This window comes from Erigeron canadensis, chromosome 3 (genome assembly GCF_010389155.1).
Source record: "Erigeron canadensis isolate Cc75 chromosome 3, C_canadensis_v1, whole genome shotgun sequence".
In the NCBI taxonomy this organism is placed as follows: domain Eukaryota; kingdom Viridiplantae; phylum Streptophyta; class Magnoliopsida; order Asterales; family Asteraceae; genus Erigeron; species Erigeron canadensis.
In genome coordinates this window covers 41,668,929-41,692,658 of record NC_057763.1, presented here as the reverse complement: position 1 = coordinate 41,692,658, position 23,730 = coordinate 41,668,929, and the positions used below count along the sequence as shown (strand labels likewise).

The 23,730-nt window shown below is 33.3% G+C and overlaps 2 protein-coding genes across 2 annotated transcripts; both read right to left on the bottom strand.

Annotated features, from left to right (window-relative positions):
* Positions 1-10,504: 10,504 nt before the first annotated feature.
* On the bottom strand, positions 10,505-16,091 carry LOC122591371 (probable pectin methyltransferase QUA3). Its single transcript, XM_043763641.1, has 7 exons — positions 15,377-16,091; positions 13,793-13,996; positions 13,290-13,500; positions 12,531-12,792; positions 12,043-12,414; positions 11,519-11,614; positions 10,505-11,127 (listed from the first exon to the last, which is right to left on the bottom strand). The coding sequence occupies exons 1-7, from the start codon at positions 15,797-15,799 to the stop codon at positions 10,905-10,907; spliced, it is 1,791 nt and encodes a 596-aa protein (XP_043619576.1). The 5' UTR covers positions 15,800-16,091; the 3' UTR covers positions 10,505-10,904.
* Positions 16,092-16,996: 905 nt separating this feature from the next.
* On the bottom strand, positions 16,997-23,487 carry LOC122593357 (probable methyltransferase PMT15). Its single transcript, XM_043765749.1, has 6 exons — positions 22,536-23,487; positions 18,554-18,764; positions 18,160-18,457; positions 17,668-18,069; positions 17,499-17,576; positions 16,997-17,384 (listed from the first exon to the last, which is right to left on the bottom strand). Exons 1-6 carry the CDS (start codon positions 23,211-23,213, stop codon positions 17,156-17,158), a joined length of 1,896 nt encoding a protein of 631 aa, XP_043621684.1. The 5' UTR covers positions 23,214-23,487; the 3' UTR covers positions 16,997-17,155.
* Between the last annotated feature and the right edge of the window lie 243 nt (positions 23,488-23,730).

Below are 23,730 nucleotides of genomic sequence, written 5' to 3'. Positions count from 1 at the left end.
ACCGACGCCCATTTACCTATAGAGTGAGAGTGTCGGTGAGCAACACCAAAGTAAAAGAGAAAAGGGGGGGGAAGAGGAGACACTTGATTAGTGAAGAAAAGTCATGGGTTCCTCCCCTTCTCCACCCCCCCCCCCCAAAATGATCAAAAAGTCAACCGTTCAACGTATAATTTACAAACTCATATCATTTTTATCCTTTTACTTTTTTAAAATAGACCATGGATTTAAAAAGGGGTAAAAAAAACTAACCCCAAAATTATCATCTCCTTACATTTCACAACCTGCTTCTTCACAATAGATGTATAATATGGGTCCTCCTACTCCGCCAATGAATGCCCAACACTACGGCGGGATTTGAAGTATTTTACGGAGACACACAATCACATCACCAATCCCACTATGTTAGTCCTTGGTGAAAAACATGAAATCGCCAATAAGTACGGATGAAAACGTAACCTTTAAGTTTCTAACTCTTTTTTTTTTTTATGAAATTGTTAGTATTTCCTTTTTACTTTTTAAATATTTAAGAAATGTGTGTGTGTGTGTTTTTTTAAATAATGTAATATTATAGTTTTAATGAAATGTTAATGTTTTAGTTTATATATAGTATTAAAAATAGATGAATAAAAGTAATGACATGAATATTTGAAAAAGTTTGGGGAATTTGGAAAAGTTTGAGTTAAAAAAGTTTTGTTGGATAGTTATGAGATGTAAATTATTACTAAACCTCATGAAATATTCTCTTATTTTGGTCGGTAAAATGAAATATTCTTTTTGATAACAAGACTTTTTGAAATGTAATAGTCTAATAGATATGTAAAAATTATTTCATATAGACTTTTTAATTAAAACAACACTTTTTTTACGGCAATCTAAATTTTTTAACAGTTAGTCGGAATTCGACATCAGGGAACATCTCACCGTATAATGGTGAAGCTTTGCACGTAATATAGACTACGAGATGTACACCATAAGCCGTTACAGGTGATCTAGGGAAAAAACTCACAGACTTGCCACTCATGAGAGTCGACCCCAAGACCTGTGAGAAAAACCAGGGATGCATCTGTCTGTTGAGCTCGCTTCATTTGCTTACGGCAATCTATTGATATTAAAAACTAGAGAAATCATGATATATCCACCAATATATCTTTGGATTTTTGAAACCTTTAAATATGGTATTAGAATCGTAAATACAATACGCATCACCAATCACCTTTATTGTTATCATTTCCAAATCTTATGCCAAATTTGTTTGTAACGAACAACCCTTAAGTTTTAAATTATCTATACTCATACTTACTATATAAACAAATTACCCTCTCAGAAATTAAACACTCTATCTTTAAATTTTTCATTTTACCCTTTTAATTTACATTACCACCAAACATTTTATTACTGAAATATCGAAAATACCCTTAAAAAACATTATCCCCAATTTGTCTCCCTTCGCTTCCCCTGAGGCCGCTCACATTTATACTCCCTAACACACACATACATCCCCCCAAAACAAAACACACACATCTACCACTGCCTATTCACAATCTATGTGAATTAAAGGTAAACTAAATCTTTTTTATTAATATATTTTAATCAATGTACTATTTTGATTCTTATATATCATTCTTGATAGATTATTTGCTATTATAAGGGAATTTATTTATTTCTTATCATATTATAATTTCTATTAATTAGGCAAATATTGAAATCGATATTTATATATCAGCCTTTTGTATAATTAGGCTGATTTAATACAAGGTTTCAATAAGGTTCTATTAATTAGGCCGATTCTTTGTTATTTCACTACCTTCACATACCTTATCCCTAAATTCCGAAATTATCCTTAAAAAACTCCATAATTACCTAAAAACTCCATTGTGATAAAAAAAAAAAAAAAAAAACCTCATTCAATTCTAAAGTTACTGTTGAAGGTATTGCTACGGATAAGAAAAAACATATTAATTGCCATATAGATAATATCACGAAATGTTTAAACAATAATTACAGTTTTATAACTCACGAAATTACTAACAAGTTATGTCCTTTTTTTATATTCGTCTTAAATTTTAATCTTTCACTATCTTTTTTTATTGCCCGGGTGTAACACCCCAATAATTTTAAGATAAATAAATTAACCCCTTTTTGTAGTTTTGACATTAAAATAATCTCTCAGTATTTTATTTTTGGATATGGGGTTTATTTAGTTGGAACTTTAGCGAATAGCGGGTAAAATACCCACTATTTTTATTTTGGGTCGTGGCATTACAGGAGGGTGCCAGCCTCCCATCTTTTTTCCTTAGTCACATTTCCACTTTGCTCCCCATTATTTCTTCATGCATTTTCTTCCTAATTCTTCAAAAATCAAAGCTTAATTCCTTCAAATTCAAGAATAGAAATCATAATAATCATCACCATCAAATAATCTTCATTCAAGAATTGAAAAGTTAGGGTTGGTGGGTTTGGTGTGGTGGCCGAAATTCTAGAGGAAGAAAGGAAGAATAGAAGTGTGATTTTGATTGTTTTCAAGTGTGTTATCCTAATTAATCAAATACTTCAACAATAATAATAATGATCACTACATTTAGTTAACTAGTGAATTGGAGAATTGGGTGTGTGTGTGTGTGTGTATGTGTCGAACCACACCAAGAAAGAAAAGAGGAAGGAACTTGATTCTAGTTGTTTATTTTCACTATAGTAGATTACTTCTCCAAGGTAAGAATTTATTTAACCTAGTTTTGATTCTTGAGAAATTAGGGTTCATGTATTCACCAAATTTGGGGGTTTTGGGTTGGATGATAATTTGGTTAGTAAATTCCCCATACTCTAATTACATCTTGATATATGAACTTAGTATTGCATGAACTTATTGATTTGAGTTGTTAGTGACCATTGTGGTCAAAATGAGAATTTGGTAATTTTGAGCAATAAGATGAAATGGCCACATGATGGTGGTAAAATGAGATTTTTTAGCAAAGTGATAGATAATTGAGAATGATGATTATGAAAGATTTAATTTTGTTGAATGAGATTGGGATTGAGCCAACTATAAGAAAATGAGTTTGGGTAAATAGGAATGCTAGTGAATTGATGGTGGCTATGTGAGCTAGCCAAGTTTGTGAATAAAGTCTTATGCATATTGTATTGATTTGTTAGGTTGAAAGCTTTGCACTTGTTGTGGCATTCTTGATTGTTGTTAGTCGCGGAGGAGGTGAGTACTCTTGCATACTCTTATATGTGCGTTGGTTCGATTACCATATGATGGTGGATTCCGTGTGTGGTAATCGATTTGGTGTTAGGGCCTAATTGATGCCTAAGAACCCCATAGTTGATATGAGATAAAGGCCTAAGAACCTTTGAGGCCTAAGAAGCTCTTGAGATTATTGTTTAGCGTATATGGATCCATGTATGTTTTGTTAGCGCAAAAGTGAGTATGCAAGTGATGATATGACGGTATCATTGGCTACATGCGATAGTCTTTTGTGTTTTTGCCCTCCTTCGTATATATATTTGTATGCAAGTTTATTTACTAAGCATCGCTTACTTTTTAGTTGTTTACCATTTTTATAGGTAGTTAAGAAGGAACTAGTTGTTGATTAGAGCTTGAAGTTGACCTTTGCAAGACATTTGAAGGTATTAGGTCATTCTTGGTTGAATGACACACTTTTGGTTTAGAGGCTTAGTTCATCCCACCTCTTTGGCTCTTGATACAATCTTGGCGTTTTGAATCTTGTGGTTATGTATCATGTTCATTTTGGGTGATGGTAACTAGTCTTGTTAAACTTGGAAGTCAAATGAAAGTTTTGGGTTATTTGATGAAATGGGTAACATGCCCTACTTATGTTGAAATGTACATGTTATCTAATGTAAGTTTATGAAACGTTTGTTCACTTGATATGATCTTATTTGAGTCAGTAATAGTGCTTGGGAATGTTTGGAATTGAGTCGAAATGTTGAAAAACGTCAAAAAGGAGTGTTTTTGGTGTACAACAGAAAGCACGGCCTCTGTGTCACAGAGCACGGCTCTTGCCCTGTGCAAAGGTCGTGCTCCACTGATCTCGAACTTTGTTTTTTTCCCGAGCCTTCGTTTGACATTTTTGGGTCCTGAAACTTATATAGTAGTCTATTTACATTATTTTAAGAACACTACAAGTGTCTTTTCTTGAATTGCAACATTTGGATTTTTCGCGAAAAATTGCCGTATTTTTCTAAGTATAAGGTTTTGTGTTTTTTTTCTTTCAATAATTACGCTTTCATTTGGGTTGAGTCCTTTCACTGGGCCTCCTCCCCAACAATTGTAATTATATGTTTCATACAATTGTAAGTGATTATTTTTTATAGTTCGGTTTTGCACTTCATTATTTCTTGCATCTAATCTGTGACTTGTTTTTAAAATGATAGATACCGCTAGATGTTGCATTGACGCATCTCATGAAAGTAACCTGAACGCTATAAATTGTTACGGCATTTGACGTGCTATAGATCGTCGCCGCTGCAACGTACAGACACCACTCTAGCAGTAAAATGAGTATCCTAGCAGAATTATTATTATTATTTTTGTATATATATCATTGAATTTTGAAGGTGTACATCACACATTGCTAAGACTAGCATTTGTATCTTCTTCTTCTTTTTTTTTTTAAATAAACAAATCATAAGCTAAATGACGGTGTGGTTTATCGGTGTAAGCTAGGCCAAAGACTTTGTATAGAAGTACAAGTTACGGCTCGATCAATTTAAGTGTCTTTTGTCCACGTTTTTGTCAAAATATCTGAAGGACTAGCTAGTTAGTCATAGAAATAGAATATCAAAGGTTGTATCAAACTTGTGAGAATTTGGTAAATTCTACTGTATTTGGCATTACTGCTATGCATAAACGGCTTTCGCTTGTCGAGAAGGCTCTCTGCTTTGTCCAATTTACTTCACGGCTTCACGCTAACACATCAAATAATGTTATTGACATACATACTTTCCAATATCTTCCAAGAGGTGAGCCGTGCGGTTGGTTTTTTTTTCCCCGTTTTTCCCCCCCAATATTTAGAGTTAATTTCACAAATGGTTCCTTTGCATTTCCAGAATTTTAATAATACCGCATGTGGTTCATTTAAAATATCCGGTATGGTATGGTACGTATAAATGTATAATGTGGTATTTTATTACGAGTTATGTAATATATTTGAAGTATTGTGGATTAGGTATTTAGGGGTATTTGGTAAAAAGAAATCAAAAAATGAAAATGTATTAAAGAATGAAATTAGTTGGAAAAAAAAATAGGTATTTAAAAAGAGAATAAATTCTATCATTTGGTACAAATAGATAAAAAATATTAGAGAAATACAAAATTTTAACTAACAATTAATATTAACACATTTAATATCATCAAACAAAAATTAAATTCTCACTCATTCTCTAAAATGTGTAGAGAATGGTGAGAATGGAAATCACCCACTTTTTCATTCTCGATTTAATTATTAGGTGTAAATAAACAAGAGAAATGTTTCTCATTTTCTTTCTCTCTTTTCATTCCATCCATCCATTAGTGTCATTATTATTTATTAAGAATAATAAGGTTAGGGAACTCGTGACTCGGGATCGGTTCAGCGAGGGGGAGTCACGAGTTTTTAAAAACTCGGATCGGAATCGGGGAAAACCCGAATCAGGATTTTATATAGAAAATCTATAGTTTTTATATGGAATAAACTTAAAACATACGAGTAATTGTTTATAAATTTTAACATAATATTTCAAAGTTCAAACTTCATTCATTGGTAACATAAACATAAACCAATTTAGGACTTTTTTTTTAGCAAAGTTGACCCGAGTTTTGACCCTATCTGACGATTCTTGAGCGATAAGGTCGATTTTTGACCGATCCAAGCGAGTTTGACCTAGTTTTATAAGAAAGTCGTTGACCGAGTGTTCACCCGATTTTAGCAAACTCGACCCGTTTAACCCCGATTCCGAGTTCTCGACTGAGTCGGCCGAGTTTTACATCCCTGTTATATAGTATGATTGTTAAGTGGTCGTTGATGTAGGAATTTTTTTTCTAGCTAATAGTATGATCACTACGTATACTCTTTGGCATTCTAATATATTAGCAGCAACTTTTAGAAAATGGAAAAGATTTCTCGATCTTCTTTGAATATAAAAATAAAAATCGATTGTCTTCCATTAGAGGCAAAGATGTAGTGTCAAGGATTGACAAGTTTTGGCAAAGTTTTCTCCAATAAGAAAATGCCACGTATACAAGCAAAAAACTAACCAATTCTTACCAATTTGTTGCCAAAAAATGTGGTGTAGTAAAGGGTTTTTTTTTTTTTTCCAATGTGCCAATTTGAAAAAAACAAAGCCCACACACACTCTAACGTTCACTTTTCTGCCAAAATGGCCACGTGGCATTTGTCCAACGTTCACTAGCATCGGCAAAAACTAGCCGATGTAACTTGACAAAACTTGCTGATGTAACTTGCCAAAACTTGACGATGCATGTGCTATAGGCTTGCCAAAAAACCAATGTTAGCCGATCTTTTTTACCGATAAAACTTACCGACTACACCTTTGCTCATTAGAACCTTTAGCTAATAATTTTCTAATCAAAGGAATCATTGATATAAAAACAAAAGCCATATGGCATGACAATATATCCAGTTATCCACTATACTAATCATTGAATTGAAATATTACTAAAAGACAATCCATTCAAAATGAGGCTCATTGAACACATGCGCTGTGGAAAAAAACAAGGTCAAGTCATAATTTGATTATTACTTATTGTATGAAACTAATTTTGACTCACAACATGGATGTTACAATGTTGAATCGTGAGCCATGGATAATAGACCACCAATAATATATAATTATGATTCTCAAGTTTAGAAAATTGACGTAAAAGAATGGAGTTTCCTATTAAAGTTAGACGAGTTTGTAACTCAAATGTCAAATTTACACATCTTAACCAACATGCTTTAAGTAACTAGTAGCATGGTGCCCGCGCAAATGCGCGGCGGTGGCGGCAATGTGGTAATGACTGGTGGCGGTGACAACTGATAGTGGTGACGATAAGCAATGTAGGCTGCTGATATAAATTTACTTCATATAATTATTAGTATAATTATTTTAGGAGTTGAGGGATTAGTGTTATAATTTATTTCATTAAAGATATTTTAGGTATACTAGTAGAAATAATTAAATTAGTGGAAAAAGAAGAAGAGATGATTTAGAAAAAGAATAAATGTTATTTTAGTAATATTGCATAGAGTAACTTTTAACATTATCATAAATAAAATGAGCTATTTTTTATATATGTAGATATAGATATAGATTACGAATAACATGCTTGAAATTGAGTAAAATAATGATTGTGTGATTAATGTGATTAGTCATATCACATCTATGATACTTTCCCTCTTTCAACAAAAGATAATCAATTTTACTATTATGGCCTTCTAATCTTTCATCTATTTAATTTTACTAAAACCCAAACATCGTCCACCACTTTTTCTATGCCACAAACTAAAAGATACACGTTTATCTCTCTTCCCATTCCTCATATTGATTATCGACGAGCCGTCTATCTCCACAACCATCCATCACCAGTTCACCACCACCACCATCAATCATCTTCACCTACCACCGTCATCATGTATCATTATCACGATTGCCACTACATCGTGCAGGTTTCCATCTAGTGTTTAAAAATGTTGATTTATTATATCACTCATCATCTTATAAATTTTAACCTTTGATCTACAATGAATTAAATTAAATTTTCAAGCATACCTCAAAGTTTATTAAATTGGTCATATTTATATTTTTTTCAAAGAGATTTTGCTAACTTATATCCGTGTGACATAATTATTATGTATTTATGGAACTCAATCTATCTTAAAGTATAAACAATGTGCATTAATAAATCATATTGAAATAATATTTTTTAGGGTTTTACTAAACAAAGCCCTAAGAGCTTCATTTAACATTTTTTTAATTTTTAAATCAATTTAATGATTATTAAATATATATATATATATATATATATATATTTTTAAACGACAATATATTAAATAAAAAACGGTATCTAGTAAAGCACTAGATAGCAAATAGAGTACAACGAGCAGGTACAATTACAATAACAAAGCCTACTATACCAACAATACCAGAAGACTAGACTCTTCTTGGGGTTTGAACTGGGAAGTTTGCAAAAAGGTTTAAAAAACTCATGCCAATTATCAAAAGAAGACATGAGAAAAAACCTCACCCATAAAGGCCGAGCTACCAGTTTTCACTCTGTAATGTTTTTGATGCAAACTCATATAAACCCCAAAGACAAGATCCAAAATGCAATACCTCACAATAAGTCGACATTAAAGAACAAGAAGAGGGTTAAGAAACCATTCATCCTGCGACACTAGCAGCTTCCGACGTCTACTTGACACCCACAAGTAGGATTGAGAAACAATGAAGACAAATAAAAACTCGGTTCTTTTAGTAACTGGAGAAAAAACCTTATCGTTCCAATGACGCCAAACCGTCCAAATCATGCAAAAAATGATACTTATCATTAATTTCAATTAAATATAATTTTTGATTATTTATAAAAGGAAAATGTTAATAGTACCATTAATTTCAATTAACTTATCACAATGTACAAGTTTTACAGCATATAGTATAAACCAGTAATACGTATATGTGTTAAATTTATCATTTGTTTGATATGTATATCATTTCCCTTTCAGAAAAGATTAGGTCAATTAAATGCATACTAACTAATTTTTCAAGAGTATTGGTTAGCAAATCCTTTTCTCAAATTAGTTATCAACACTTCACACTTGGTTTTCCATGAACAGGTGATGATACCATTCATGACACGTAAATTAATGTAAAGATTTCTTAATTTAGTATGGAAAGCAATGTGTTAACTAATGATGATTAATTTATAGAGGTTTTAATACCGTGGTAGCAAAATCCCATTAAAGATTTAATAAAGATATTTGAATACATAACAGGTAATCCAGATTAAAGATTTCATCAGGATTTTGAATGCATCAATTATGTTTTAAAAAAAAATACATTTCAAATCACACTCTCAATTCAACAGGCAATGGTGTGGTGACGACTACTCAAGTGTATTATGTTTTATTATTGTCACGGAATGACATTTTAAGGAAAAACCTCACACGCATGATACGATTGATACCCAATTGAACCCATAATCTATGGATAAAACCCCAATGCATCTACCGGGTGTGCTAATTTCATTTACTAAATAGATTATTGGCAAACTTAAATGCACTCATGTGGCAAAGAGATGTACTTAACGGAGTAACAGTGGTCAATATTAAGATGTGGTATCTTGAATCCATCTATAAACGGAGAGTGTGAGAGGTGTATACAGTGGCGGTATTAAAAGGGGGTTAATGTAAGTAAGTAAGTAAATAACTGCTCAGTGCCGCCTTCTGCGGGTTTTGAGCCCCAATACTTTGACGGTGTATGGAGGAGGTTAAGATGTAGGCAGACCTTACCTCTACCTAAGTAGAGAGGTTGCTTCCTGTTTCTACCTAAATGGTAGAAAAGACCCTCCAATCTTTGCATGACAAAGGGGGTTAATGTCTTTATCAAAATTTAAATTTTATCATTTATTTTTAAAATTTTTATAGATTTTTAATTTTTTTTAAATATTCTTAACTTTTTGTCCCTTTTAAATTTATTTTTTCATGAATTTTCTAATTTTGTCCAATCTAAGATTTTTATCTGATACTGTCTATTTAAGTAATTTACATCAATAACTTTAAATTATTAGAAGAAAATGCATATAATCAATTCAGCAAATAAATGTGAAAAAACTTGAGACCTAATGCTAAAAAAAAGGGTTTGTTAAATATAGCCCTTAGGGCTGTGTTTAAGGTGCATAAATTGTTTGTACATTTATCATGAAAATCAGGGGACATGCTTTTAATATGGAAGGTACAAATTTTTTTTATGCACGTTAAGGGCTGTATTTAGTATTTAAAAAAAAAACAAAAAAAAACAGATCATTACTTTAATTGATCTAACAGTTTCATTAAATGTTGGATTGTTTATAATATAAGGGATACCTGATATTGTTGTATATATATATATATATATATATAGATATATAACTTGTACTCTAGTCTCTATATCTTAGCATCTAATAGGTCACATTGACAAACTTCAAAGTTTAGAAAGTTGATAGCAGCAGGTCAAAAATCAAATAGGTCATTCAAGTTGGTTAATGCCTCCAACTTTGTACGAAAGTGTATTAAAACTGCTGATCCAATTTTAGACAAATAACATAGAAACACAATTAAACTTTACAAGTCTAGTCAGCGCCTCTAAATCCTAACTGGAAAGACACGTTTTGAACAACGCTACAAGCATTATCAATTTTGACCCGTCTAGTTTGGCACCTCTAAACGCTGATCCTTGACGCAACTATGTACATTGCTGTTAGAGCGAACTAATACTACTTTTCATTTAACATAAAGGAACCAAATGAAAAGGCAAGAAAGCTACATCCTTTAATAAATTCAGGAAATTTCTTTTACATAACTTACACATCAAGAAAGAAACTTGCATCTGTTGATGCATGTAACTAACACCTTTCTAACTTAAAAGAAAAAAGAATAAACGAGATTCTAACATATAACTTATACATTAAGAAAGACAGCCATACCTTTTTTCTGTAAATAGACTCAACAACAGGCTAGCAACTTTGCCGCCTGACCAATGATGTACGCAAGAAAATTCTAGTAGATAACTTGCTTATCAAATTATAAAGTTGCACCCTTTGAATCACTGAAGAAGTTTCTACTGTATAACTTACTCAAAAAGATGATGATTATATTGATAGCAACTTTTCCTTTACCTAAAATTTGAAGCTGAGAAAAGATGTATCATTGGGAAGATGAAGGCAATGTCCAGAGTATCTTTGTAGCGACTAGGATTTGTTCATTCCCATTTGATCCTGGTTCTGTATTATGTATTGTAGATTCCCATCTTACAGAACTAGCAACACGATATAATTTTCTGATCATTTCAGGTGAATCATGGGCCACAAATGTTCCTTCAGGCCTTAATAACCGGTCTATCTCAATAATCACATCTACAAAATTACATCTGCAGCCCACATGAAATTCTTGTTTAGTCGGGGTAAAAAAGAATAGCAGCGTGTACATTAAGCTTCAAATTGTAATGGAAAAGAACACAAGGTCTGAGATGAGTTCAGATTTGTGGTAACCAAGTATCAAATTATTACTTTTCTCATGAAACTTAGAACAATTTTCGTCATGGGAATTCAATGAAAAGCATCAGAAATCCATTTTAGGAAATTATCGGTTAAAATGCCCTATCTGTTCTTTGTCGTGCTTACAAAAAATATAATCTGAAAAATGACCAAACAGAGTTTGTTCAAATCTCCAATTTTGTCAAACATGGAATCATAGTTTGGACTACATAAGTTGAATAACCAAAGTAAGTCGATTATATTTAGTTGGCAAGAGTATGATACCTGTTCTTGCCTGTAGCCGGATCCTTTATTAGTGACTCAATCGAAGCCATATGGATGAAGTCGTAAGTGCGAGGATAACTTGAGAAAGGCTCACACCTAAAGGAACAAGAAAACTGAAGTGAATAAAGTATCCTTCACAATAATGAGTCATATAATTGATCTGTAATACCATATTGTAGCATTTTTAGTAGATAGACCCATTGTTAAGAAAATAGAAATAAACAAAATATGATAATATTATTTAATCTATCTATTTCACTTTCGATTACCTGATTCATGTAGTATGCACTATTACTACTTCATTCGTTCATTTACAAAGTACTCTTGGTTTTAACTTTGAAGTTAGCGTGCACGAGAGTCAAATGACAAAAAAAATCCCCTTCCCTTAGACAGATAAGCAAGTAATATTTATTTATATATTTATAAATATCATCCAGAATTTATTATATTTAAGATTGTTTTTAAAAATCAATTATGTGATTTAAAAACACGTAGAATATATAATAGAATGCACAGTCACTCACCAATCGTGATAAACCCCAATAAGTCCTCTATCAAAGATGACACCTAGAGTTGATGGCTTATTATGTGGAACAACATTCATCACCCACACCGGATCAGATATCAATGCAGCAGCAAAACCACCAAAATATGCATCCATGTCCATTACATTTCTTACTGCTTGAGTCCCAAGCTTCAAGTTCAATGCTTTTTTGTAGTAAGAAATCCTCCTTTCCCATAGGAGCGTATCAGACTCAAACTCATTTCCATTTCTAATATGGGCAGCCCTTGATGGCATTTTCTTTAGTCTTAGAGGCCATTTTGGAATTTCACCAACAGCAAGTGTCCCTTTGACAGAAGATGGGCGACTTACACATTTCTTCAACTTAACGTACCTGCAACATCGTATTTCTCGTGTTAAAGCCCCATGATACTCGTATTAGCACACATTCAATGCTCCATGATATATAAACGTATATATGGATGTATGTATGCATGCATCTCAAATTACCATGCAGAGCTAGGGTCATCAGATCTATGACACAAATGAAGCCCAAGTTCATTTTGGGTCTTAAGACATGAATCATGCACAGGCTTTTTCCAGATGGCAGTGTTCCCATCAACAACAACCGACTCATAGCACAATGTTTTAGCAACTGCCTGCAGATCTTCCCATTCTTTATGGAGTCCATGCCATTGTACTGGGGGACCTGATATTACCAGGTATCCTCCAGGACGAAGTAATCGATCAACTTCCATAAAGTATGTAGCATCTGAAAAGTGATATGTTTGTCTGGTCAGAAAACTATGCAAGAACTACCACACACTCCCTTCATCCAACAAAATGTGTAATGTTTGACTACTGTCAAGTATCTACAGTAGTGTTATCAATGTGATTATCTGATCATTGCCATGTGTCAGTTTGATACTAGTGGCACCAAAACTACTATCAACTAGCATACTGAAACTATTTATATACCCTTATTTTTGCCAATTATTTTCTTATATTATCAGAGCTTGCCAATTATTACTTTCGTCTTTCAATGTAAGCACATCCATACTACCCACTGCAGCATGTTCTAATACAGTTGAATATCTGATTCTGATAATTCTATATGATGACATTCTATATACACACCCAAATATGTGACGATGAAGTGCAAATTGATAACTTCGCTTGGAATCAAATTCAGAAAAAGAAATGTACGATTTTCATGGCATGGAGTGATGGAGGGAGTATATTAGAAATCAAAAATAAAGATACACTTACTGTATGCGGTAAAAGGAATCAAACAGCGAGAGCAGTGAATTAAGTCAAACGAGAACGCTGGAAATGGGAGTCGGCGTGTGCCAAGCATTAAAACAAACGCAGGTATTCCTCTTTCCAATGCAAATTGTATCTGTGATTTGTGTGAATCTCTTGGAGCAAACGACAGTGTTAAAAGGTCCTCTGCTAACAAGTAACCTCCAAAACTAGCCACCTGGAAGGATATAAATTAATATCAGTCTAAAAGGTACATGTTTAAATTGTTGGTAAAAAAAGGTTCAACTATCAAGAAGACTATAGGTGGCTATTTCGATCCATTTACTGATGAACAGCTCTACTCAGGTTAAGTTATCTTTAAGGTGTCAAAGAACAAAAGTGATTTGAGAGGAAATGGGTTAAACTGGTCAATAGTTGCCCAACTTTTACTTTTAAGCATACAACTCCTAAACAACGTATTTAAATAATTAAACCATAACTTCCTAAAAAAGTAAGATTGCAAATCTTACCCCGCATCCCATATCAAGAACCGTCCTCAAAACCCCACCAGAAATAGGAATATAATGTTCAAGTTGCTCAATATAATGTACAGCTCCATCAGGAAACATAGTGCCGCCACCAGGAAATATGAAGTGGGCACCATCTTTTTTCATCCATCCCTGATGACCTTTCCTATCAGCTAGTTTATTATACGGCATGTTTTCATGCCATATCTGCATATAAAAGAACAGAAAAGCTATTTTATTAACCATGCACTTATAAATACAGTGACATATAACGAAATTGGCAGAGATAAACCACAATAATGTAATTAATAGACGAAATGAAGATATAACACTACATTTTACGCATACATAGTGCATGCTGCCGGTTAACTTTTAAATTAGATAAGGAGATATGATAACAAAGAATTTGAACCAATCACATGCTTACTCTAAAATAAAGTAAAATGATAAATTTACTGGTAATTGTTTGTTTCAAGGTCAATTATATAGTGTAGGTTCACAGCCCAGGGGTACGAGAGTCTTTCAATGATGGCTTTGGATCCAGGAGACCTGGGTTCGAATCCGGAGGGAGCAGGGTTTTCCCTCAATTAATTTAATTGGGGGTTTCTCCCCTCATGTGGTGTATTGGAGGTATCGGAGTGGGTAGCATTCTGGCCTGGAAAACTCCTAGCTAAGGGCAACCCAACGATCCTTAAAAAAAAAAAAAAATTATATAGTGATAACCTTTTGAAAGAGACCATTTTACCTAGAATTGCCGTTAATGGCACTTTTCATCCTGGTTCAAGATATACCATACAAGTAGAGGAACGGATATGAACAACTATCAACACAAGTAAAGATGAACATCTTGCTTTGAATACTAAAACTTGCAAACAGAAAAACCAAACTGACCCATGGTTCACAATGGAAAGCATTCATGCAACGTTGTTATTTGTTAATCTAAATATAACTTATACACATTATTCCATAATTTACGTTTTAGACTAGACTAGATTTATGCATAAGAATAATCGCTATAAACTCTTGCTAACCTAGGTAGCCCCTTGATTTGGCATTTCCTTGAAATCAAAATGGTCATGCTCCAAATCAATACACCTTCCGTTGATGGACATTTGAACAATCACTAAAACCAAATTGTCAACCAAAAAGCACTTCAACAATGAGAAGACAGGGAACCTAGTGAACTAATACAATGGCTCCATTAAGTTTATCACAACGACAGTTAACAACAACAGTAAATACTACATTAATGCGTAGCATAGCTTGGAGTCTTGCTTAAAGGAAGAATCTTTTGCAACCTCCACTAAACATCCTAAAGTAGAAATCGCCACACCTTAATAAGACCGGGGGAGTAATATTCCTATCATCTATGATCATTACATCATATCATAAACCGATAACATTTGTTATAAACTATTCCTAAGCAGTCTCAACTACCATTGTGTAGAAGTATGACAGTCTGCATCGTAAGCGATTGTATATTGTTTTTTTTTTTTTTTTGCATTAAGTGCTAACATTAAACTTCAAAACACAAAATAAGATATATAATGAGTATAAAAGACTTGATAACAAAATATATTATATTACCTTATATAAACTATCAGGCCACTGAATAGGAATATTATAACCTTCCGGCGGAGGTATCAAACACAAGTGCCGTTCCTCCGGTACCGGACAATGTCTTTCCCGGTAATAATTCATATCTCTACTCAACAACCTATTCCGGGTCGGATCCTCACAAGGCATATAATCAACACTATCCGAATCACACGGTTGTATAGACACATTCCTACCGGATTCAATCAAAGCAATGAGGTGGTGACGGCGTTTAGCACCGGTGGTTGATACGATCAGAGATTGGCTGCCGGTGGCTGCAATGGAATCACCTAATGGGGTAAGAACAAGAATGAAGAAAAGGAAAATGGCGGAGAAGAATATGAGGGATACGATATCAAGAAACCGCCATTGATGACGTGGGTGTTGTTTTGAGGTGGGATCTGGGTGACCCATTTTTGAAAAGATTGGAAATTTATGTGCTTTTTTTAGTGATTACATGTTAAGAAGAAGATCTGGGTTGAGATAGATATATATAGATACATACATACATACATACATACAGGGGTTTAGATATTTTAATTTTTAATTATGAATATGATTGTTGATTAATGTTGTTGGAAGTTGGAGTAGAGTGAACAAGGAAGGAAGAAGATCATGTGATGTGAGACAATGGACGAGTGTTTTCTAAGGATTCTTACTTTCTTTTTAAATAAATCATAATAATCAGATTTAAAATCATGTAAGAATTGATTTTTTTAGATGGGAAAATTTTTAAAGTCGAAAGCAACATGATAGGTTTTATTGATCGATTATCAAATGCTAAATGACAATTTAGACCGACAACTAATTGAAATCAAGGACCTCAAGTTAATTTCTATTTTAGAATATCTTAACCTTCTTTTAAAGGTAAATGATGGTATTAGAGATTTTTTTTCCTTTGATGTTTTAGTTTCGATAAAAGTTTTGTTAACTTGTGTATCTTTGATCTATATTTTAATGCGTATTTAGAAAGTAGTTAGTAAGTATAGCGAACACATATAACAAATGTATGGCTATGTTAAATGTTGTTTATCTACCAAACAGGCAAACGATGCGAGTATCTTGTACTCAACTACTCATTGTCTAGAAGAGCAACAAAACCACAAGTCGACCATGAAGAGCACACAACTCACAACACGAACCACTAATCTTACTTTTTAAAACAGGTGACAGGAACACATTAACCTTCTTTGGAGTAATCTTCCTTTTAGTTGCACATAAAGACATAATGTGTTGTAGCAAAAGGGTATATATCAATCGGTATAATAAGTCTGATACCGACTAATTATAAGTGACCTCAATTTTGTGGTTCGTGATCAATGTATGATGATAAGTTGATAACAGGAGTGGTCGATCTTTGGGCATATTTCCAAATAGAGAGCTCGTTGTTGCTTTTTGGAAAGACGGCTTTGAAATTTCTATCTCACATGGTGTTGACTGATTTGTCTTTTAGCACAACCCGCTACTAATTGCTTATAACTAAGGGGAAATGAGGAGATTTATACGCCAAACTTAAAATTAAAATGATAAGCGTACGGATCCCCTCTCAAAAGAAATGAAAAAAAACATCTGTATCTATCTTTAGCCATTTCACATCGACTTCCCACAAAATTTAAATGAAAAAATAAAATTACTATATATTTATGTTATAGTATCACAATTTAACATGTCCTTTACAATTCCCCCCCAAAAAAAAAATATATTCCCCCTTTTTCCATTCTGATATACTTATTAGCTGGGATCAATAAAATTTGAAATTGTACCCATTAATTACTGATCATGGTTTGGGGCTGGGGCCGTCCAATATTGCTTTGTAGCAATGAGAAGTTTTTCTCGCTCTAGCGGCCCATCTTCATGGTCAACCAATCTAGTTTCCCATTGAAGTTCATCAACAATAGTTTTTGCATTGACCAATAAATCCACATCGTCTCGAATTATCACACTTCCCTGTGGTCTCAATATCCTGTCCATTTCCAACAATATGTCCTCCATTTCACATCTGCAATGCCAAATTAAGCATTAGTAAATCAGCTATACAAATTCGCTTGCGATCGTTAGAAACTTAATTATTAGCATATGATGAATAAGAATGGGATATCTTGAAAAATCTTACTTGTCTTTATATAAAGTAAATATGGCATCTGCATGAATGAAGTCATATGTTCGTGGATAAGTAGACACAGCCTCACACCTAATTAAATGGAAAATAATATTATTTATCAAAATAAGAATGTGTGGCTTGAGTCAGTTAAGAACAAAAACACAAAGACAGAAACTTTTACCAATTTTGATAAGTTCCAATCGATCCACGTTCGTATATAACTCCAAGAGTGTTCACATCTGCCTCGACGGGTACAACGTTCATGACCCACACTGGGTCCTTATCGAGAACAAGTGCGGCAGCAAAACCTCCTAAGTAAGAATTCATATCTAATAAGTTACGATACCTCCCTTTCTCTGCCAATTGGCTGTCTAGAGTTTTGTAACGTGATAACCTCTTCTTCCAGAGATCTGTATCGCTTTTAAAAATCTCTTCTGTGATTTCTCCCACACTACCACTAATGATTCGTGGTGGGGTTGAAGTTAATCTCTCGGGCCATTTAGCCACTGGCCCACCACCGGATGTTTCTCTGATATTTGAAACATCTGGTAGTTGAGTTAAACATGTCTCCATCTTAGTATACCTACAAATGAAGGGTAATTTGATTCTTTTGTAAAAAACAAAACCAAAAACATGTGTAGATCAAATTGAAAGAAGTTTTTGATAACATTACCATGCCCTGTCAGGATCTTGATCTTGGCAAAACTGAGGCTTCTTGAAGACTTTACGATTGATTTTGCAATGAGCATGATTTGTAGGTTTTTGCCAAATGGCAATATCGCCCTTTTGAATGATCTTTTTCCAACAAAGACTCTTTGCCACACCTTCGATCATGTCTTGTTGGCCTTTAAAATGTTCCCTTGTATTCTCCCAACCCCTCCAATGTTTCTCCCAGTTGATAGGAGGGCCTGAAAGGATCCAATATCCTCCGGGGCGTAAAACTCTATCGACTTCAATCAAATACACACCATCTACATAAAAACACAATATATATTAATTAATGTATTCGTCCATAAGACGATCCATGTTACTCATGAAGCAAATATATCTAAATGTTGTTACTTTACCATATTGGCCCCATGGAATGAGACAACGAGAACAATGTGCCATGTCAAAAGCTCGAGAAGGGAAAGGTAACCGGATCGAAGCAAGAATGCCAATCAAAGCAGGAACTCCTCGCTCGAGTGCAAATTGTACTTGAGCTATATGCGTGTCTTTTGGTGCAAATGACATAGTTAAGATGTTCCTTGATAAAAGGTAAGCTCCGAAACTAGCAACCTGCAACGATTATATGTAAACTTAACATACTATAACTAAAGATAATTAAAAGTAACGATATAAATAAGGATTTTGTTAATATGTGACTCAGATTTTGGATGTCCGTCTTTTTCGATTGTCCACCACTCCACCTTGCTATCTTTTGTTAGTTCCAAACTTAACATCCACTTTTAGAATAACATATCAACTATCGTTATTTCAATTTATTAAGTCATAGTGTCATACACATATCTTGAATAAAGGGGTAAATATGTCTTTATCAAGTCAATGGTTCGCTAATCACATCCTCAAATATCATAATTTGCATGTTTTTTGACTGCAGACAATCATAATGAGACGAATAGAGTATTCAATAACATTAACATTTTTTTTCATATAGAAATGACATAAATGCATTTAACATATCACTTAGGGGGAGAATAACATTAACAATTTTTTTTCATATAGAAATGACATAAATGCATTTAACATATCTCTTAGGGGGAGGGAGTGGAACAGGGGAGGGGAGTTTACGTGGGGTGTCGCGCGGGTACACCACTGCCACCATTAAACCGATAGAGAGAGGGGGTCAAAATCGGTGAGCTTCCCCAATCGGAATAAACGAAGAGAGAGAGAGGAGAGAGATGAAGATTGATCGGTTATGAAGTTAGTTGGGAGTCCCAAATGTAATGCTTTTATTTTTATAGTATTAAAAATAAATGAAAGATAAATGATGAGGTGGAGATTGGGGAAGTGACGCCTACGGTTTGGGTGATTTGGAGAAGTTTGGGGAAAATTGAAGTGAAAGATTTTATTGGTTAGTGATGATGTGAAAAAGTGATAAAAATTGGGAAGGAGTTAACACTCCCTCCACCATTAAGGTAAATATAAGACGGAAATTTTGAGTATGGACTAGGGAGTGTTTTCCAATTTTTCGTGGTTGCTTGCTCCTAACTCAAGAAGCTCACATTTTTTTTCACCTTAACCGGATTTTCTAATATATATTTATATATACTAGCTCTGTACCCGTATGATGCGGCGGGGCATAGGAAAAAAAATGCTGGTTAAGTAGTGGTACCGTGTTATTACATGAATGTATGATTCAACTCAAGTGTTTCTTAATCCAGCTGAAAGTGCAAACCGCCGTTGTTGTTTTAGAGTGCGTTTTTTATGTTGATTGATTATTATATTCACTAACGCATGTGTGTTTTTTTGGTATACTATGTGAGCAACTCCAGGGAAGGGAAGGTATGGGACACGCGTAAGGTTTTTTTCTAAGGGTTTTTTTGGAATTTCAGGGATAAAGTGTTTGATTAAAAGGGTAAAATATAGATTTTAAAAGTAGAGTGTTAAATTTTAGGGGGGTTGTTTATATAGATAGTATATATATATATATATTTTCCTTATTTTGAGAACCGTATCTTTTGCAAAAAACATGAGAACTCTCAAATTATGTATTGGATTACATGTTTTTTTTGTTCATTCACATGTGAAATAGTATAAAAAAGTATGTTGTAGAAGAAACTTTTAATAAAACCATCAAAATAGTCTTTTGTGAACTTGTGAATGAATATGTCCACGTTTTCGTTCACATGTGATCAAACAGGTATATATAAGGTTTTGAAAAAAAACTTTCTTCTGCAATATATATTTTTATAACGTTTCACATGTGAATGAGCAAAAAAAAAACATGTGATCTAATACAAACTTTAAGAGTTTTCAAGGCTTTTTAAAAAAAATGGTTCTCAAAATATATATTTTAAATTAAATAAAATCTAGCATAATAAAATCGGAAATTATTGCTTTACAAAAGTTTTAATATCACTTTTTAAAGTGTATAATATGGAATTACTTTATGCTTTACCAAATCATATAGTGATAATTGACTACTTTATTTTCGGAATATCTTGCATATAATATTACACTTTGTAATACTCCTATTAGATCAACTTATTTTTAAAGTATATAAAAAGACAGAAAGGTGAGTCCCATTTCCAGATTGCTTGCTTCCAAAATGGACATTTGCAGGTCCACCTAGTAATTATTTTCCGGTTTGGAACAACCCTTTAATTTGGTTAAAGAAGTATAGTAATTTTGTTCTAAAATATAGTAGTACCAATATTCACCAAGGAAATGCTAAATTACTCTAAAAAAATTGTTAAATGAAACCGTGTATAAAAAAATTTATAATTTTCATATCTAAAGTTCACCCACCTAACGAGAAGTTCTCCGTTTAGCAAAACTCAATACTTATTTTTGTTAAATTAGCAATAGTAATCTTTTATTATACTAAACACAGTTGCTCTAATAACTTATCGACCAATCACAATTCTCAATTTCTTAATGTTGACTTTTGTTTTCAATTTTGACTTTAATTTACACTTTTTTTATTTCCATCACAAATTTACACTTTTTACCCAATAATTTTAACCATTATCTAATAGTCAAGATTTTGTCCTATTTGTTTTACTTTAATAATTGTTTTACAATAACTAACCCCTATATCCAATACAGAAATGTTAAATACAGCCACGTACATAAAAAAAACTTGTATCTTCCATATTAAAAGCACGCCCCCTGATTTTCATGGTAAATGTACAAACAATTTATGCACCTTAAAAACAGCCCTAAGGACTGTATTTAGCAAACCCCTATCCAATAATATGTTATATATATATATATATATATATATATATAATTAAAGATAAATTAAACTTCGAGTTAAGTTGAGAAAAATATGTGACAAAGATGAGAAGACAAAAAACACTATAACTAATTTCGTCTATAAAGAAGTCTTTTAAATGATGAAGAAAGGTACGTGCATGCTTCCAATTTTCTTTTATTACATTAGTTTTCTTTTAATTAGCTTAACACTCTTGACATTTGAATTGAACACTTAGTATTTACTTATATCTTCAATTTCGAACTTATAAGCTTTTATGAGTTACATGTATTAATATCTAATATTAATAATGTCATAAGTCTCATGTTCAGTGTTGAACACAGGTCTAAAATCTAGTACAAATCTATACTACCTTATATAAATTTCAACTCTCATTCCTTTTTAGAAATAGTTATTAAGAAAATACGAGACGACACAATTGTCTTTAATAAATCCTTTTAAGAAGGATTTAAAGGAAATTATCTAGTTTCTTTTTAATGAACTAATTTACATTATATATAAATTCTTATTATACTATTCTACACTTTAGACTTGACGTCGTCACCAACCGTTACCTCCATCACCACCGATTATTGTCTAAAAATAAGTATTTAGAAATTAATTTGAAAAATAATAAAATAAACCGTCAAGGTTGTTATTATTCCCAACCACTTTGATTCAATTTTCCATGACAAATTAACTACTACCACTTTTCAATGATTTTCCAAAGAATCTTTACTTTGACAATTTAATAACTCACTTAGTTATTCTAAAATTCACTAATATATACGAGTAATAATATTAATTATTTCACACAGAAGTAATTATTCCATAAGTTCTGCTAAAGTTATACTGTATGACCAAACCATTGAAAGGAAAATTCAACCCACCAACGGATAATAATGTAAAAAAAAAAAGTCAAAATAAGTATATGGTGAGTTTTACTTTTCTGACATACAACTAAATAGTCATCAATCAATTTAATTACGCCGAGTAAATAACATATTTTACTTATGAGGTTAATTTGATGGTTCAATACTTGGCTAGGGCCTCCTCGATCCCCATGGTCATTCATATATAAATGGTATAACTAACTAAAAGAAAAAAAGGAATTAAGTTTGTTAACATACCCCACAGCCAGTATCAATGGCGGTCCGGATAGACCCATCCCAGAGATTGATCAACTTCCCGATATCATCGATATACGCTCCGGCACCGTTCGGAAACATAGTACCACCACCGGGGAAACTAAACCGGTCACCTTTAAACCTTACCCAATTCTGCCCTGCCTTCTCGACAGTCAAATGCTTATGCGGCACGTTGGCAAACCACGCAGCGTCACGGCTTTCCGGCCACCGGAACGGTTGCCTGTAACCGTACGGAGCCGGAATCCTACACTTGAGAACCTCGTCTTTCTCCGGACAGTGTCTTTCCCTATACACAAGTCTTACCCGGTCAAACTTCAAGGAGCGGTCAACGTCTTCGCACGGCGTGTACTCGCTGAACTTGGGTTGACAAGGTGGGAAGTGGGATACACGCGCCACGGGAAGCGGGAGGGGAAGGTCATCTGCTAGGTGGTGTGCAGTGAAATCAAGCGATGGGGTTGTGATGACGGCGGCGGCGGTGGTGTTTGTTTGGGTGGCGCAATGACGGAAGTTGGTGGTTGGAGTGATTCCGGTGAGTTTATAGTTACCAAATAGATAAGAAGATGAACATAGGATTATCACAAACAGCATGAAATATATGTTTGTTTTTTTCATTGTATTTAATGTTTTCAAATAAGATTTTAATTTGTTGTACGTCGTCATGGATGGAATTAATTTTTTTAATTATGAAAGCAAAAATCACAACACGAATAAAGTGTGTGTGTGTGTGGATTGGAGTTGGTGATATTGTGGTGATGTTTCGTTGCTAAGGTCACATGTGTTGTGTGTGTGTGTGTGTTTTTTTTTTTTGTTTGGAAATAGAGAGAAAGAGAGAGGGGTGGGGATTGAAGACGAAGGTGACGATTGAAATATTTGGTTATAATTATTACTCGTATTGTTTGTTTTTTTTTTTCTTTTCACTTTTTTTTTTTGGGTACGAAGAAGAGCCAAGTTCGGTGTCGTGAATGTTACTATTGTTGGGAACTAGGGGAGTATGTATGTGTGGTTTTGCGGGAGAGTTTTTACTTCCTTATTTCCTCCCTAGGGAGACTACAAAATTGTCACCAGTTAATAAAATTTCTTTTATATAAATAAAACAAAATTCTTTCTTATAAAATCATTATTTTTTATATAATATTTATTAGTTATTATTAAACTTATTTATATAAATTATTTATTT